Raw genomic sequence first — 17,844 nt, 5'->3', positions numbered from 1 at the left:
TACAAATTCTCGGCACTAACGGCCACGGTTGGACGACGTATGGAAGAAACATGTGTCTTGAACAGACACGTTGAACAGACACAGCATAATCGCAGAACTAAATCGGCTGTGTTGAGTTTAGGGCTACAGAATGTATAGTATAAACAGGCTTACCGTAACTCAGATCGCGGAATGAAACTTGCAGAAATATTGCACAGGAAAGCGGTGCGGGATGACGGGGGGCCTGCCAAAGTGGTCGAAGAAACATTGCACGTAAAAATCGCAAGCCTGTTGCATGACCTGGAAGTACGTGGTAGCATCGAACGCACTTGCATCCAATGGTGCATTGAGGCGTGGTGGGGAATCCTCCCAGCAGGACAACAACTTGCGGAAATTGTTGACGTAGGGGAAAGCGTCAATTATCCGACGACCCCACAACCCACTATCGTCATCGGGTAAAGAGGATGACCACATCACAAAGCCGCCCTCTTCAGGGAAAATACTATAAAGGAGATCCCGGCGATTATGTTGTGACTCCTCCCACGATGCGCGGGCCATGACTCGATCTAGAGCTAGAAGCTCATAACGGAAATTGAGCTCGTACAACTCCCACAGGATAAGGCGCATCAAGCGCGAAGGAGGGTCGCAAAGAGATATTATTGATATCGTCATATTGCGCCACTGCACGTTCTCGCCAATGGCCCATGTGGTACCCTGGGCGTCCCGAAGATCTTCGCCAAATATTTGTGTGGCTGCTTGCTTCTGCGTAGCTGCAGCAGTAGGACCTGCAGACGATGATGAAGCTATTGTGGAGGGCTCGCCAGAGGGGCTGCTGTTAAGAAAATCTCACCAAAGTTGTGGCGAGGGAAAGCGCTCTGGAGGGTTGTGATCGACACGGCTGATCCACAGCGGTCGTGCAGCAAGCCAGTTTGCAACAAACAATTTCTTCCGCTCCGGTGAACTGGGAGTGATGAGAAGCGCAGGCTCAGGGAACCGATACCCTTGGTCAACGAGACCCTTTTTCACACGATTTTTGTCCTTGTTCGCTTTCTGGAAGGCGGAAGTCCAAAAGCCGATGGCTTCGGGGTTTTCTGGGCGGCGGAGGTCCTCCCATTTGTCATGGTTAGGTTGAGCGTCAGCAATCTTAGAATCTTCTAAAGAAAAAAAGTCGGTAAGGTTCTAGGGTCAATTACAATAGATGTACACGCACTCAGCTTCATCAATTGAGAGGAAGTAATCTTTTGTGCCTTCTTATTTTTTTGTCCCCGAGAGGGGGCTTTACCACTAGCTGGGTTTTGAGGCAGTGTCGAAGGCAATGGGGCACCAGGGTTCACAGCGAAAGTGCCAGTGTAGGCCCGACGGGTATGAAAGTGACGGTTGAAGCCACCAGGGCCACGATACAGGAGGGGGAATGGTCGCGCGATGTTGCCTTCACAATAGACGTTCTTTGTCAGATCGTCCGGGAATGTCAGTACGACAGGTTTGATGATGTTCATCTGGGGAGAAATATACACCTCTGCGCGAACAAGCCACACGGGCACGCCGGCATTGAGATATATGTCGCAGATCTTTGAATCAGTAGTAAAGCAACCCATCCATCTCGAGTTCCCTTCAAGTGGACCCCAAGAGGACCAGCCTGAGGTGAGACGAGGTTGGACTATTTCAATGTAATCCATGAAAGCTATGATGTCGAGGAATGAGCGCTGCGCTTGAGCAACAAAGATGATGATATCGCGGTACGTCAAGGGATGTCGGCGGAGCACATTGATGTCGTGCTTGAGGGATGCGAGCATGTTGGTGACGATGTCCTTCTTGCCTGCACGATTTGCCTGCCATGGTTGAACTCGCTTGCGAGCAATGGTAAGCAAGTTGTCAATACCGTCGACGATATGTGAGTGTAGAGTACCGACGGCAAATGCAGTCCCAGGTTGAATGGCGAAGTCGGCTGTAGTGGGAGTGAACCAGGCGAATTGCAGGTCAATCGATGAGGTATCCTTGCGAGGGATGCAGACAGTGTATTCGAACTCCTTACAATACATCTGTGGCCATTGAAAACAATCAGCCGCTCCAAAACGTCCATCTGCCCGAGCCGTGAGTTCTTCTATATTGTCATTGTGGAGTTCCAGTACCCAATCCATATTCGGAGTGGTGATGACAAGCGGTGCTTGATAGCCAATGGCTCTGGCGTCCAGGGCACTGATAGCCGCTGTAAACATCTTGTCAGAAGATGAAAGATGGCATAGAAATGATAATCTCACCATCTGGACGGCTGTAAGGAGTGAACTTGGTTAACGCAGTGGGCATAGTTATGGTTGGTATCTGTAAGATTGTATAAGTTTGGTGTTGAAATTGGTTAAAGTGAATGCACATCACAAAGACGAACTATGAACAGGCCTGCGTGATTGCAACGCAGGGAGCGCGGTAGAAAAGTAAGCGTAGTGTATTCCAAATGAAGTTTGTGAGCCTGCAAAGACATGAGTATTAAAATCAATTAAAGAGAACAGACCTTGAGAAAATGTGTTGGGAAATTGTAAGGCAGGCAGCGAGTGCAGAAACTAGCGTAGGAGAAGGCAAATGGTACTCCCAAGAGAGTCTTCAACCCCACTGGTGCAACAACGAGAGAGCAGCCGGGGCGACTCTCCAGACGCGAAGTCTAGGAGATTGCTTTAAGTGACACGAAGTCAACTGCAAGCGATGTGAACGGCACGTAGCCAGTTCAATGGGTCCAGGTGTGAATTTTGAGAGGGAGACGGCTTGAAGGGGCGACGAATACGATGGGTGAGGAGCTCGAGGGAGTGTGAGAGGAATTTGAGGTGGGGAAACTGATGTATGTTGGGAATTCCTGGGAATTCCCAGTGGGAGTTCCCAGCCCGAATCGAGATCTTATCAGAGGATATTATCTTATCATATTGATATCCATTTGTTTGGTCTTGTTGTTGCAGTTGTTGCACTGCACACAAACTTCGTCTCGTTTACTCATCATCGATCTCTCACCTTCACCTCTACCTCCTACATCTATCAATCACCTTTCCCCCGCCGTGGATTTTACTTGGCTACGTTCTCCGTCTCAAAATTCGCGCCTGGACCCATCGAACTGGCTACGTGCCGTTCACATCGCTTGCAGTTGACTTCGCGTCACTTAAAGCAATCTCCTAGACTTCGCGTCTGGAGAGTCGCCCCGGCTGCTCTCTCGTTGTTGCACCAGTGGGGTTGAAGACTCTCTTGGGAGTACCGCTTGCCTTCTCCGATAACCAGTCTTACTTGACTTGTTTTAAAATGGGTAAGTCATTTTTCCACTGCATCCGCGAGATCTCACTGTAATCATCAGTTCAATCACACCAGGGTAGCGACCGTATCGGTGAGTATTTTATCTCCTACGTCTGACCGAGTTTACTGTTCACATGAGTATCATTCAGTCATATACGCCACACTTGGCACAAAACGCTCTAATCCAGTCTCACGGGTAAGTCTTCTAAATTGCCCATATAATTCCCAATTGACTCCAGCCCGATTATTTGTGCCGGGCTTCCCGATAGATACGATTTTTGAAATTTTATTTAAAATTTTATCTACCCTATTCTGATGCGCCCTTACTTACACAACCTTGCCAAATTTTGCCTGCCATATAACACAGTCTTGCCCGTTTACTTACATGTCACAATCTTTTTCCTGCTTTTAATACATATATTGATCGTCGCTTTCTGTTCTTTTTCTTGTCGTCATTCTCTTTGTCCTCATTAGCCGATTTATCAACATCTGTTTTACCCTCTGCAGTCTGACTACGTGTCGACTACGCACACTTTCAGTGACTTCGCGTCCTACAGCACTTAGACATCGAGACTACGTGTCTCATGGCTGTGCGGCATCCCAAACGACCCCGTCATGCGGGTCCCTCGTCGCATTTCCACTCTGATCACCCGCCACCTCTTACTCCTACAGACTCGCAGCCGATGACTATCATTTTCGCAAACACCGAGCTTCTCGGTCGTACCACTCGCTTGCACCCCCCCTTCTTGTTCTACCTGGCCGGCAGCGTTTTACCCAACATATTGGATCTTCATCTAGACGCTCACTTGTTCAGGATCAAAGTCACCCGCATTCTTCTAGCGGCACTGATCCTCCAGATATTGATCCTTTCGTCACCGACGAACCTCTTTTCAGCGACTTCCTCTATGAGCCCGATGGTCCTATCAACCTTCCACGCCCACATCTGTCTGGCCTCCAGAAAAAGCAAAATCAATGGCGGAGATGGTCTCAAGAAGTCGTCCCTTCCCTCATCAAACCTTACCTTGCCTACCGCCGGCGATCAGAATCCTTGCAATCCAACCCTGACCTTGGTCTCCTCACCGGAGACAATTTACGTTGCAGTGCGTTTTGTCGCCTGCGATCACTGGCAGTCACCTGTGTACTCTTTGACCGTGCGTTCTGTGTTTTGTGGCCCAAGGGTCTTCACTTATATTCGCCATAAATATTAGGTTTGCAAGTCATCACCATTTCCTGCTGTGAGTGTTGCCCGGCACCACTCCAACTCATGACGCGTGGGTTATTTGCATGCGCTCCCGTTACCCCGTCTCTTGCAGTAGACATCCGGGTTTTAGAGCTAGTGAAAAATCTGTTTGTACGGATGACTCCCAACTCAACTGCGTGGTGCGATGCGCTAGAAAATTTTCTGAACGAGCGAGGTTATAAATTGAATACCAAGGTCAGATTATCACTCACTGTTTTCATTGTCTCGTCGTGTTGACTCCAGCCGATAGGACAGTCTTAGACGCCGGTTTAGCAATGCGTATCATTGGTATACTGTTCTGACAATAATGTCATCGGTGTGGGAGAAATCGTAGAAGTCCGCTATAGTGATAGTGTACCGATCCTGCTGGGTGCGAGAATAGTAGTCGACCCAAGGGGATAGCTCTGAGAGCAGTTCCTCAAGTATGAGCGAGGGGAACAGTGAGGAGGGAAGTGATGCGCTGGAGACGGAACAGCTGCTTGCGGGAGGATGCGTAGAAGGGTGCGGATGCGCGGGGATGCGGAGTATGCGGATGCGAAGTCTAGGGAATACCAGGTATGCGAGACAGGGAAGGTACCAGGTATCAGGACAGGTAAACAGGTAAAACGAGTAAGGTACCAGGTATATGCAGGACGCAACGGGACTGTCTTGCGAGTGAACTCAACTGAGTCTAGCAATAGCCAACTGTCGATGACGATGCGAGCGTTCGCACGGGATGAGAGGGCAAACAGATAATTGCTCAAGCAAAGAAAGACAAGGTAAGACTAAGCTAGCGACTCCGCAACACACCACGAGAGAGGGAATGTAGAAAAAGTGCTCGATACGAGTCCGCAACATAGTATATAACAGAGTCCGTAAGAAACCGGAACCGTATAAGCGGGCGCATATGTACGCGAAGTCGGAGGGAGATAATATGTAAGTAGCACTATGCGACCTCGTGCATGGGAACTGATATGTAACTGGTCCAGTGAGGACGGACGGATGCAGACAGGACATGGATGGATAGTGCGTTGCGATGCGATGCGATGAGTGCATGGATTCCGCAACCTCGTGTGATGGTCCGCAACGGCCTGTGGAAGGTATGCGTGACTTCGTCCAGTAAGGGGAAATGGTGCTGTACGGGGCTGCAGCCAGATCATCTCCTACATCGGACTACTTCACCACATTTATCTCGAATTCTCGGCGCACTGGTGCAGACAGTGTGGCTTCTCATGAAACACCTGGCATACCACAAGTTCTCAGTCAGCCAAGTGCTTACCTTTCTTCGCGTTGTCCTCTGTGCTTCGGTGGGAGTAACTGGCAGCAACATCGTGATCCCGACACCACGTAAGATACTTAAATTCGACTCAATATCTCAGCTCATTATTTTATTAGGGTCGACTGCATCGTTTGTATTGATACTTGCTTCACTCAAAAGCGCTCCAACAACCCGCGAAATGGTATCATGCAAGATCCACCTAACCCAACAGCAACTGTCTTCATCCCTGAACGCGATGTCAAGGTTATGGAAGACCACGTCAATGACTGCCGTGGGGGTGGAACTGGGACACGCAAACGACCAAGGCAACCGGTTGAAGAGGTCCCCGACGGGTATGAGGACGGGATGAGGATTCCAGTGTCTGTCTTGGATGGGTGCAGCGAGTCCTTTGTGGCGGCAGACGAAAAGTGTGAAAAAGCAAGTACGCGCTTTTTTGCAGACACTGGACTCATGGCATTACTTTGTCGACATGATCGAGTGCTGTGGCTCGTCAACATGACCTCTGCTGGCGAGAAGCAATATTACTCCCTTGCATTAGTGAAGCGGCTCTTCGAGCATCTACCGCCTAATATGCTGGTCGGGTTGCTATACGACATAGGATGTCAACTTGAGCGTAGTTGTCGGAAGTGGGGCTTGCTTGATGACTCTATTATATCCCGTATCAGCTTCGGAATATCCGTGTTTCACGCATACGGTCACCAGTGGCCTTGCCAAATCGTCTACCACCCTCGAAAGCGTGTTGGGTTTGGGATATCTGATGGAGAGGGCTGCGAGCGTCTATGGAGTGCCTTGAAACACCTCATTCCAGTGCTTCGAGTTTCTGGTGTACGTTACACGCTACTCTATGTTTCATGCTGGCTAGTACTGACTGTCTTCTCTTTAGTATCACCAGCGGTTATTCGTACTGGATGTGCAAGTGCGCTACTTGGCTCTCAAGTCTTTCGATGCATCGGGGCAATGGCTAGCGCGGAAATGGATGCTTTGCCAGAAGAAGAAACAGGCGGCTCTCGATGGCCTCAGGGATCTTAGGTCTGATGAGGACATCCTCCGAGAGGAGTGGGCAGCCCAGGTAGCTCATCAGACTAAGCCGATAGCTCGTAAGTAATTTTCTGGATTTAATTTGACCGGCTGTCATGTTTATTTTTGTGGACAGGCCGATCTAAACATAAAGGCGCAGAGGCTATTGTGGGCGTTCTTGCATTAGAAAAGACCCTTGAAAGCCACCAGAGCATCGTTCATGAACTCGAACATCGGCTCATTAGCAACAATGTTGACGACATCACGACTTTCAATCTTCAGCTTCATGATGCGCGTGCCCGATGTGCTAAGGTCATCGAGACCCTTGGGCGGAGACACGCCGCATTAGGTGTTTCGGAGTATGCCGATCTGCAAAAGTTGAAGAAGAATGTTTATCTTCAAGTTCATATGAATGCCCGCGCTCTGAAAATGCGACTTTGAGAGCGACTTCGACAACGAAAATTCGAGCTTGAAAAATTGGAACGGTCCTATCGAAACACAGTCAATGGTATATTTAATTATCTTTATTCATTGATCTTATTGATTCACATTGAGTTGTAGAACTGAACATGCGCAATCACACAGAGGCCTCCATCAAGCGCCGAGAACCAACAATCCTCAAGATCGTCTCAACATACAACAACTTGTGTGACCAACTACACGTACTAATACATCAACACAAGGCCCCTGCTAATGCCGTTCCACCCATACCTATCTCACGTGATGGGATCTTTCAGCTGGATGTCGATGATGACATATGGCAAGATGTAGGTCTGGAGGATGAGACTGCGGACCCACCTCGATGGCTTGCCGATGACAATGTTCGCCAGGGTATTCGTCTCTTACTTGATCTTGACCGCTGTTTGGAAGAAGAAGACAGGTTAAGACGCGAACACTGTGTAATGCAAGAGTGTATGATCTTGGAGTGGACTGCACTTCAGGAGGCTCGAGAAGTCGCAGGTGAGTTGCCTACTCAATCTTTATCTCAGTTATGTCCTAAAATATGGAATTAGATGTTGATGTGGCATGGCACCTCGAGAAACGTGCTGCGCAGCTATCCCTCATGTGCTTTGAGTGGCAATCGAGAGTACGTCCCATACCCACTGCATGGGAAATGCCTGATAGCTGGGGACCGTCCTCCACTGATATTGCCCATGCTGGGCATTCACTTTACCACGCGAAAACTGCGCAGGCTGCGCATGCTGACTCGTGGGAATTGTCAGAGGATGAGAACAATGACGATGACATAGATGAGGGAGGAGTTGATGATGAGTTGATGGCAGCAGTGGAGGAAGTTGCTTATGCAAATGAATATCACATTGTGGATTCAGATTCCGAAGTAGAGGACTGGGATGAAGTACATGTGCCATCTTCTCCGACCTTGTATTAATTTGTCATCTAGTATGGTGTGAATAAATTTCATTATACACACTCTGATGTGAGGACAGTAACAAATATTAAGCATAACTTGTCAAATGTAAGCATTGGGAATTCTATTGCACTTGACTTTGCAAGTTACTATTGTACACTGGGAATTCCCGACTTCAGAATATGTGGTTGATATTCCCAACTGCAGAATATAGGGGCCTGGGATTCTCCGACTTGAGAATATGGAGGTCTGGGAATCCCCAACCAAATAATATGGGTGGTCTGGGAATCTCCGACAGTAGAATAGGGGGTCTGGATATTCCCAACTAAATAATATGGGTGGTCTGGGAATCTCCGACAGTAGATTATATGTGGTCTGGGAATCTCCGACAGTAGAATATATGTGGTTTGGGAATCCCCAACCAAATAATATGGGTGGTCTGGGAATCTCCGACGGCAGAATAAGGGGGTCTGGATATTCCCAACCAAATAATATGGGTGGTCTGGGAATCTCCGACAGTAGAATATATGTGGTTTGGGAATTCCCAACCAAATAATATGGGTGGTCTGGGAATCTCCGACAGTAGAATATATGTGGTCTGGATATTCCCAACCAAATAATGTAGGTGGTCTGTGAATCTCCGACGGCAGAATAAGGGGGTCTGGATATTCCCCACCAAATAATATGGGTGGTCTGTGAATCTCCGACGGCAGAATAAGGGGGTCTGGATATTCCCCACCAAATAATATGGGTGGTCTGGGAAATCTCCGACGGCAGAATAAGGGGGTCTGGGAATCTGCGACAGCAGAATATATGCGGTCTGGATATTCCCATCCAAATAATATGGGTGGTCTGGGAATCTCCGACAGTAGATTATATGTGGTCTGGGAATCTCCGACAGCAGAAGATATGTGGTCTGGATATTCCCAACCGAAGAAAATGGGTGGTCTGGGAATCTCCGACAGTAGATTATATGTGGTCTGGGAATCTCCGACAGCAGAAGATATGTGATCTGGATATTCCCAACCAAAGAAAATGGGTGGTCTGGGAATCTCCGACAGCAGAAGATATGTGGTCTGGATATTCCCAACCAAAGAAAATGGGTGGTCTGGGAATCTCCGACAGCAGAAGATATGTGGTCTGGATATTCCCAACCAAAGAAAATGGGTGGTCTGGGAATCTCCGACAGTAGATTATATGTGGTCTGGGAATCTCCAGCTGAGGAATATATGTGGTCTGGATATTCCCGACCAATTAATATGTGTGGTCTGGGAATCCCCGTCATGAGAATACGGGGGTCGGGATATTCCCCAACATGAGAATAGGTGGTCTGGGAATCTCCAGCTCAAGAATATATGTGGTCTGGGAATCCCCACCAAGAGAATATGAGGTCTGGATATTCCCCACCAAAGAATATTGGTAATCTGTGAATCCCCAACATGAGATTAGGGGTGTCTGGGAATCTCCGACTCCAGAATATATGTGGTCTGAGAATCTCCGACATGACAATATTGGGGTCAGGATATTCCCAACTGAAGAATATATGTGGTCTGGGAATCTCCGGCAGAAGAATATATGTGGTCTGGATATTCCTGAACACTTGATATGTGTGGTCTGGGAATCCCCGAGATGAGAATATGGGGGTCTGGATATTCCCACCCGAAGACTATGGGTGGTCTGGGAAACCCCGATACATCATTATATGTGGATGGGAAGTCCCCGCTGGAGCATATATGTGGCTAGGGAATTCAAAACATGATCATATGTGGCCGGGGAAATACCATCATGCCATTATCGTGACATTATATGTGGTCTGGGAATCCCCACAATGATCATATAAGTGGCTTGGAAACCATCACTTGAACATATACTCATGGTCTCCATACCACCCCTTCATGACCACTATGCCACCCTCCCATGGTTTTCATACCACCCCTTCATGATGCCTATACCACCCTCCGATGGTCCCCGTACCACCCCCTCATGACCCCAATACCACCCCCTAATGATCCCTATACCACCCTCTGATGGTCCCCGTACCACCCCTTAATGATCCCCGTACCACCCTCTGATGGTCCCCGTACCACCCCTTAATGATCCCCGTACCACCCTCTGATGGTCCCCGTACCGCCTCTTAATGATCCCTATACCACCCCCTAATGATCCCTATACCACCCCCTAATGATCCCTATACCACCCTCCGATGGTCCCTATACCACCCCCTAATGATCCCTATACCACCCTCCGATGGTCCTTATACCACCCTCCGATGGTCCCTATACCACCCTCCGATGGTCCCTATACCACCCCCTAATGACCCCTATACCACCCCCTAATGATCCCTATACCACCCCCTAATATGGTAAAAAAATCGGCGCAAAGGACCCCTGACACCACCCACAATACGGGAAAACCCATGGGAATTGTCACACAAGTATGTCCCAGGTGGGCTGGGAAAGCATTGGTGTTATCCCACAGGACTTATCCCACTCCTACAGTATAATGGGAAAACCAGAGGAATCACACCTCTTAGGTTGATACTTGTGTAGAGGACTATCAACCTAATACTGTAGAGATACGACACTAGGTTCGTCACAGGTCACAGCCATCAACGAATCGAACCTATTTGGTGTGACTGTCACACCAATTTTTTGGGGGCCGAAGCTAATTTGTGACATGTGGTAAAAACATACAGAAAAACATATAAAAAACATACAAAAAACATATAAAAAACAACAATGTCCAGCTAGATTCTACCTGTTACTTCTCAACTTTATAATAAGATATGAATCAGACAAGAAGCCTTGACAAAATCACAATTTCCAAAGCTATTTTTTATGTGGTCACAGGTGACAGGGTAATTCGAAGCTGTGACACTAAGCGTGACTTTGTCACGTGCTGCACGTGACGAAGCTAGTGTCGTATCTCTACAGTAGGTATCTTTTTGGGGGTGACTGAAGTGCCGGAACGCGCTGTCCACTATCCAGAGGTACCGCTGACTGAAGAGTTGAGTAGCCTGGGGCAGGCAATAGTCAATAATGCGATCATACTCAGGCATCACGTACGTTCTCACCTTTGTGACAAAAGTATTCTAACATTGTTTGTCATAGTGTATACGATGGTTCATCCACATGAACCATTTGTACAGAGAGTCGTCTAAATGACCAAGTACCCTGACAGGATATTTTGTGGTCAAAAAAAATAAAAGGTGGGTTAGACCTCGTAATACTGCATTGTGATGTTGGCACTAAATTTGGTACATCAGAACATAGAGGTTCATTGCGCGGAGAGTGTGCAAAACTGAACATACCATTTGTTATGTTGTATTAGTCTTGTAGCCATGATTGTAACTAGTGCACCGTGGATCTTGAGAAGTGTTGCTGTCAGAAGGGAAAGAGTCCAAAGGACCAAGACAGAAAGATTGGATCGAATACCTGATTCGCGCATCAAAATTGAGAACTAAACACACAGATTCTCTTCCTAGTTGCCTTACTTATCCACGTCCCACATAGTCGCGTCGTCACGTCTGCCATCCCACATAGTCGTGTTGTCGCGCCTACTCGCCTTGAAAACTCACCTGCTCTAAAGGATGCCACAGAAAAAATGGACCAAGGACCAAGAGGAGTTCCTTGCGAGTTACTTGATGCAATATCGGGCATGTACCGTGTCCAGGAAGTACGCAAATTTTAGTGCCGAGATTGGCATGAAGTTCTTCGAGCGTTGGCCTGAGCGGAAGGCTCTCTTCGGTGACCTGCCAGATGACGAGGTTCTTACACCAGAACAAACTGTAGCTCTAGCACAAGCCGTTGCAGAGAGGAAAAAGGTAAGTGTCATCTACACATTGCGTCAGAGATATACTAATTGGATTGTAGCGGTTAATCACCTGGTATAGGTGGCAGACAAATCCATCGCGTCTGGGCCGTACAAGCGGTATTAGGGGGGTGCTGAGGTTTGACACCGTGTTAGCTGGTGGTGTCGAGATGAGAGGTACTCGTGCTCCCCAGAAAATAGACCTATACTCCCACAAGTTCTATGAAAAAAAGATCAAACACGTAGCAGACAAGGCCATTCATGAGCAGAACATTACCGAGCGGGGCCCGAAGTTGAATAAGCGTCGTGATATCATTCGCCAGATGTATGTGGAGGGGAGCGAAGAAGTCAAAGCCAAGATCGAGAGGAAGTATTCTAAAACAAAGGCAAGGTATGCGAAAACTCGTGCAAATCTGAAAAAGGGGAAGGCGCCAAAAGTCGACGACAGTACTAAAACAAAGTGCGTACCACCCACATGTATATATATCATTCTTGATGGAACAAACCAGGGCAATTCGTGAACTGGGGCCCATGCTGGATCGTATTCTTCAGTACCTCAGGCATATTACGGGTGGTTGGAAGTTCACCGTGTTGATGGGGGGGCATGATCCAAGCACAGGCGAAGTGTCTGTATTCAAGTAAGTGATAATTGATAGTAAACAATGACGGCACTCACCCATATTATTAAGCTACCATGTTGGGGAACTCGAGAGTGGCGCGCAGTTCAACCAGGCTTACAGTAACTTTGATTTGATGCAGAGCGCTTTCCTGAGCTTTGTCAAGGATGCCACTGGTATGTTTGAGGTGTTTTATGCTACTCAGTGCTCACCATGTTGGCATAGCATTCGAATCAGCATTATCCCACGAGGCAGATAGTGCCATAGACTCAGATTCGGATGATGAAGACGATGGAGAGACTTCATCGGGCTCAGAGGACGGCGACGATGGTGGTGTGCATGAAAGTTCCAGAGGCTTATATAGGATGCCTGCATCAGACAGTTCTCTCACTGATGCCATGTTGGTATGTGATGCATTGGTAATGCAATGCTGGCACAACTGATCTGGCTGCTGCAGGACTCCACTGCTGCATCACCCATCTGCGTCAACAGCCCGGGTGATAATGCGGAGCTTTCTGGATATGGACAGCAAACTAGGGACGCAGTTCTCGCTTTACAGGGTTACATTTTGAACGACAGTGATGCATTACCCACCATGGGTGATGCATTACCAGCCATGTGTGATGCATCGGGTCATGCATCACTTGATTTACAGGCTGATTTCCCCCCCATCGCTGATACATCACCTGTTAGTAATTTACCGCAGGTGTTTGGATATTCCCACCCAGTCCCTTCTGACGAACTCTTGGATGCCGACCCATCCGCTTTTGATCCATATGCTTTCCTTGACCGTGCCCCCCTCGAGGTGATATTGGCCCTCAACTCTTTGGAGTTTCCGCTATCCGGAGACGACTCCCAGAATTCAACACACACTCCAGTTGATGCGTCCACTGGGGCCCGAAAATACATGTGAAACCAAGGATCTTTGAGCGCAAAGCACTGCACTGGCGCTTGTAGTTTTGAGTCGTATGCCATATAAGTTCTGAATCCGCATCGTTACAATCTGTGTTTTGGACAAGGAAAGGTGCCTTCTCGTCAGCAAAAGGCTCTCGCTCCATCTGTGCTGTTTGGCTCATGACGATCCTAGTATGCGGAAGACCACTGAGTTTCCTGTCGTCTGTGAACACTGCAGACAGATATAAAAATCACAAGATAAGGTGGGACAACTCTCCACACACCCAATACACATGACGTCACATGAGAGTGTCATAGTAGGTGAGCGAGGAGTTTACTTGCGGAGGAATGAGGGTGGGCACCACCCATTTGGGAGGACTGAGAGCGCAACATTCATAACCACTGAGCAGGTTCACAAACACTCCACGTACTTCCAAAAACGACTTGACACTCAGCAAAGAGCGTTGTCAGTGAGAGACTCGGAGAGGGTGGGTGAGATGTTGACACTCACAATATTGGTACCAGTGGACAGTCGATCTTCAAGGCCAGCTTCTTTGATGATGGCGTGAATGTCCCATGTGTATGCATTTCCGTTTTCGGAACCTGAAAAACCATAGTCAACCGTAAATCTCTGAAGTTCGAAAATAAAATCGGTTCGGGGTTCGGGACGGTTCGGGACGTGTCCGAACCAACATAGAACCGTTCGGCCAATGCAGAACCGAGAACCGTACTATGGTCCGGTTCTGGCTGACACCTGGACCGTGGACCGAACCACACAAGAACCGAACCAAAGTTCGGTTCGAACCATGGTTCGGGACCGGACCACGGCAGCACTAGTGATATGTTCTTTGTTAATTGTTATATTGATAGGCATACCTTTGTAACACTTAGATAATTCTACGGCAATGCACAATACATTAGCCATATTATGAATAAGTTGTCTATCTTATGGAAATTATCACGAATTAGAGAAAATTTGACATACTTAGCCTAAATTTGTAGCGGAAGGTTTTCCTGATGAATTCTCAACTTGTACATGTCTGCACACGGGCCACAAACATACGGGTTTCGTGAACCAGAATCACAAAGCACAACTTGCTAATGCCTATAACTTGGGAAGGAGCTCTCCTCGAGCAAGATCAGAGTTGTAGGAAACTACACCCTTGGAAAGATCATCGGTGAGGGTATGTCTTCTGGCTCTCACTCCTGTTTTCCTCTCCCTGACACACTGGCGTACGGCAAGGTTCGCTTGGGCACTCACCGTCTCACCTCTACCAGAGTCGCCATAAAACAAATACCAAAGGCAACGTCCGCCTCCCTCACCCGCGAAATACACCACCACCGCCGACTTCGCCACCCTCGTGTCACTCAGATGTATGGAGTCATTGCCACCGAATCTCACATCTGGATCGTCACAGAACTTTGTTGTGGTGGCGAGCTATTTGATTATCTTGCTGAGAAAGGTCGCTTGTCCGAACACGAATCCAGTATCATTTTCGGTCAGCTCGCGCTTGCAGTTGCATATCTCCACGAGAAGGGCATCGTCCACCGAGATCTAAAGCTTGAAAATGTCTTACTTGATGAGCGCTGTCGCGTCAAACTTGGCGACTTTGCTTTACTCCCGAGTATGATCGTGGCGTCTATATGGAGACTTTTTGCGGTACTACTGGATATGCGGCCCCTGAGATGCTTCAAGGCAAGCGTTACCTCGGCCCAGGTGAGCTCGCTTACCTTGCTTTCTTTTATTGCAATTGCTAAATTTCAATGTCATCTTAGAGGTTGACGTTTGGTCCATGATGATGACGAAGCGGTCATGAAAGACAAGGTCATTCAAGGCAAATCTGAAGACCCTGAATGGCTCTCTACAGGTATATATTAGTTTCGCGCTCTTCGGACGTGATTTACCAACAGTGGACATAGACGCCCGTGATCTGATCCGTAGCATTCTCGAGGTTGGCCCTGCCAAGCGTCTGACGATCCCACAAATTCTGGCCTCTTCCGTGGTTTACATCCGCCCCTCCCGCCCCCGCCTCTGACCAAGTCCTCCTTGGTGTCAATAATGTTCCTGCATCCCCATCACCTGCCCGCGGTACCTTTATTCTCCCTGTAAAATCTGTCGTGAACACCCAAACACAGGTGAACGAACTTTCTATTTCTCTGGCGACATCGACTACATCTGAATCCTTTGTTTCTGCATCATCTCATTTATCTCCACCGGTCCCTACAACTTCTGATGACACTCCTAAGGACCCTTTCTATTCTCTGGGAAACGGTAGCCAAACCACAATCACGGCCGCTGCTCGGCGTTCTCAGCATCTCAGCAAAGATAGTATGACTCGGCAGCCTGACACCGTCATCGAAGAGGAGCCTGAATCAGAGGACGTTGTACCATCCTCTGCAGGGTCGACTACAAACCTCGATCAGACTCCTAAGGCCCCCCCGTATCCAACACGTACACCTGCACATACAAAATGTCGCTCTGTGTCTTCTATCCTTTCTGATTCTGGCTTACCAACACTGGACAAGCCACTGGCCCCTCTCCCGCCCCAAGATTTTGCATCACTGCTCAGCATTCCAGCTCCCATCATTTTCTCCACGCCCGCGGAAGGCGACCTTCTCAATAGCCTCAGTCTACTCGGATTTGACACTAGTCAGATTGTGTATTCTGTTCTCACCGATGCATGCGACGCCGCAGGTGCTGTATGGTGGCATGGGCTGGGTGGACGGTGGGGCTGTCACAAGCTCAGAACGAGCCAAAAAGAATGCGCTGGTGGAGCCTTACCTGCCAAAATCACGGTTTGCACTCTTGGGAATTGGAGCAAAGGAACAGGAGGTGTTGGATGATGGTAGTAAGAAGAAGAAACGGAGAGGAGACGAGAAGCGGTATATCCCGCTCGTGAGGCAGGAGAGTAGTAGGGAAGAAAGTAGGAATGGGAGTGCGACTGTTTCGCAGAGGGTTTTGTGGTCACCTGAGAGAAGGAGCGGAGGGGAGAGCAGTAGGAGGGATGATTATGAGAGAAGAAAGGATGACGACCATGATAGAAGAAGGGACAATGATCATGACGGGTCTAGGAGAGCAAATGATCGCGATAGGCGACGAGACGACGACCGTGACGATCGGGGAGCAAGAGACAGAGATGACAGAAGAAAAAGAGACGATAGTAGGAGGGACAGTGACAGGGACAGGGACAGAGACAGGGATGTGAACAGACAGGACCAAGATCGCGATGCCAATAAACATCGTGACAGGGTCCGGGACTACGACGACCGCGACCGACGTAGAGACAGGGATAGAGTTGGGGAGAGCAGACGAGGAGGAAGGGACAAGCGAAATTAATCATGCTGGTATGGGTACCATCGCGGATTTTCTAAAGCACTAGGACTGATGATCATTCTTCATTAGCTTAGGTTATGCTACATCTATGTATTGTATTATAGCGCTGCATGATACGTTGTGCCCCGTCTGATAGACCCTTGATTGCACTGACTTGGATCATATATCTTTTCGCACAGTCGATTTCATCGGAACGATGTTCGTTCATCCGCAATGGGGAAGTCATTACAGCTGTTTGCAAAAAGGTTGACAGTAGCGCCATTTTGAGAAAGAATAAAACAAATAAATAATAGCCATGTACATAGGGTCAAATAACACGCGCATATACTTGCAAATGCTTGACGTGTGCATATACTCACAACAATGGTATCGAGAAGTCGAAATTCGGGGTGATGATGAACGAGACGGACAAGATAGAGTACATGATCACAACGAAGGGTACGAGGACGACCATGAATGCCAAATGTATGCCTAACAACATCTGGAGACCTGTTTTGCGCCAGAGCTTGAGTGTATGTACATGGCTATTATTTATTTGTTTTATTCTTTCTCAAAATGGCGCTACTGTCAACCTTTTTGCAAACAGCTGTAATATTGGGAGCATGTGGAATTTGCTGTTTCACTCGGACATCGCTTCAATCACCAACTGTATAGCAATGTACTAAGAATCACTGCACTCGTTAGGCGCGATCACTAGTTCCTTGGGTTCTCAGGAGGGATATACAATTAGAAATTAGAAGTCGAGATATACAGTCGACGTGAGGTACGAGCATGTAATTCTTTCTGACTGGACACAGAGCCAGCGCTGGGGGTCTCGGACTCTCGGTCATTACCTTGGTGACTGAAGGTGGGAAGTACTTGATTGCTTTGTCATGAGGAATCACGAACAGTTCTTAAAAATATGTTCTTTCATCTTTTGCGGTGTTCAAGTGTTCCGCCCATGTACGCTTCCCCACATCTTTATGTAAATCTGATTAAGCACAGGCGTTGTTTCAATCCAATCCACGTCCCTACCCTACGAATAACGCGAGTAGAGCTCGACTCCTGCATTCGCATCGA

The 17,844-nt window shown here is 48.1% G+C and overlaps 5 protein-coding genes across 5 annotated transcripts; 3 read left to right on the top strand and 2 right to left on the bottom strand.

Moving 5' to 3' along the window:
* Positions 1-159: 159 nt before the first annotated feature.
* Positions 160-2,283, bottom strand: DEU56DRAFT_907292 (uncharacterized protein; the record flags this gene model as incomplete). Its single annotated transcript, XM_041356882.1, has 4 exons — positions 160-808; positions 830-1,133; positions 1,190-2,185; positions 2,238-2,283. The coding sequence occupies 4 exons, from the start codon at positions 2,281-2,283 to the stop codon at positions 160-162; spliced, it is 1,995 nt and encodes a 664-aa protein (XP_041213909.1).
* A 1,547-nt stretch (positions 2,284-3,830) lies between these two features.
* On the top strand, positions 3,831-8,151 carry DEU56DRAFT_868441 (uncharacterized protein; the record flags this gene model as incomplete). Its single annotated transcript, XM_041355485.1, has 12 exons — positions 3,831-4,054; positions 4,087-4,346; positions 4,455-4,681; positions 4,737-4,795; positions 5,687-5,812; positions 5,861-6,569; positions 6,628-6,841; positions 6,898-7,013; positions 7,044-7,163; positions 7,206-7,269; positions 7,323-7,721; positions 7,775-8,151. 12 exons carry the CDS (start codon positions 3,831-3,833, stop codon positions 8,149-8,151), a joined length of 2,895 nt encoding a protein of 964 aa, XP_041213908.1.
* A 3,568-nt stretch (positions 8,152-11,719) lies between these two features.
* On the top strand, positions 11,720-13,686 carry DEU56DRAFT_951204 (uncharacterized protein; the record flags this gene model as incomplete). The annotated part of the gene is made up of 6 exons (XM_041359145.1): positions 11,720-11,953; positions 12,003-12,400; positions 12,450-12,578; positions 12,630-12,733; positions 12,783-12,961; positions 13,015-13,686. 6 exons carry the CDS (start codon positions 11,720-11,722, stop codon positions 13,468-13,470), a joined length of 1,500 nt encoding a protein of 499 aa, XP_041213907.1. The 3' UTR covers positions 13,471-13,686.
* Positions 13,687-14,571: 885 nt separating this feature from the next.
* DEU56DRAFT_771206 (kinase-like domain-containing protein) lies at positions 14,572-16,295 on the top strand (the record flags this gene model as incomplete). Its single annotated transcript, XM_041351462.1, has 6 exons — positions 14,572-15,045; positions 15,078-15,168; positions 15,260-15,319; positions 15,372-15,419; positions 15,493-15,638; positions 15,699-16,295. Coding segments are annotated over 6 exons (1,416 nt in total), but the record flags the coding sequence as incomplete, so codon positions are not given.
* Positions 16,097-16,705, bottom strand: DEU56DRAFT_771203 (uncharacterized protein). The gene is given in 2 exon segments (XM_041351461.1): positions 16,097-16,640; positions 16,653-16,705. The coding sequence occupies 2 exon segments, from the start codon at positions 16,690-16,692 to the stop codon at positions 16,417-16,419; spliced, it is 264 nt and encodes an 87-aa protein (XP_041213905.1). The 5' UTR covers positions 16,693-16,705; the 3' UTR covers positions 16,097-16,416.
* Positions 16,706-17,844: the final 1,139 nt, after the last annotated feature.

The sequence above is a fragment of the Suillus clintonianus genome, assembly GCF_016758775.1.
Source record: "Suillus clintonianus strain FC179 chromosome Unknown DEU56scaffold_5, whole genome shotgun sequence".
In the NCBI taxonomy this organism is placed as follows: domain Eukaryota; kingdom Fungi; phylum Basidiomycota; class Agaricomycetes; order Boletales; family Suillaceae; genus Suillus; species Suillus clintonianus.
The sequence above is the reverse complement of the archived record's forward strand: the minus strand, read 5'-3'. Positions and strand labels throughout refer to the sequence as shown.

Coding starts and splice junctions, on each gene's coding strand:
- DEU56DRAFT_771203 (XM_041351461.1), bottom strand. CDS start 16,692: ATGTTTATTGGCATCGCGATCTTGGTCCTGTCTGTTCACA.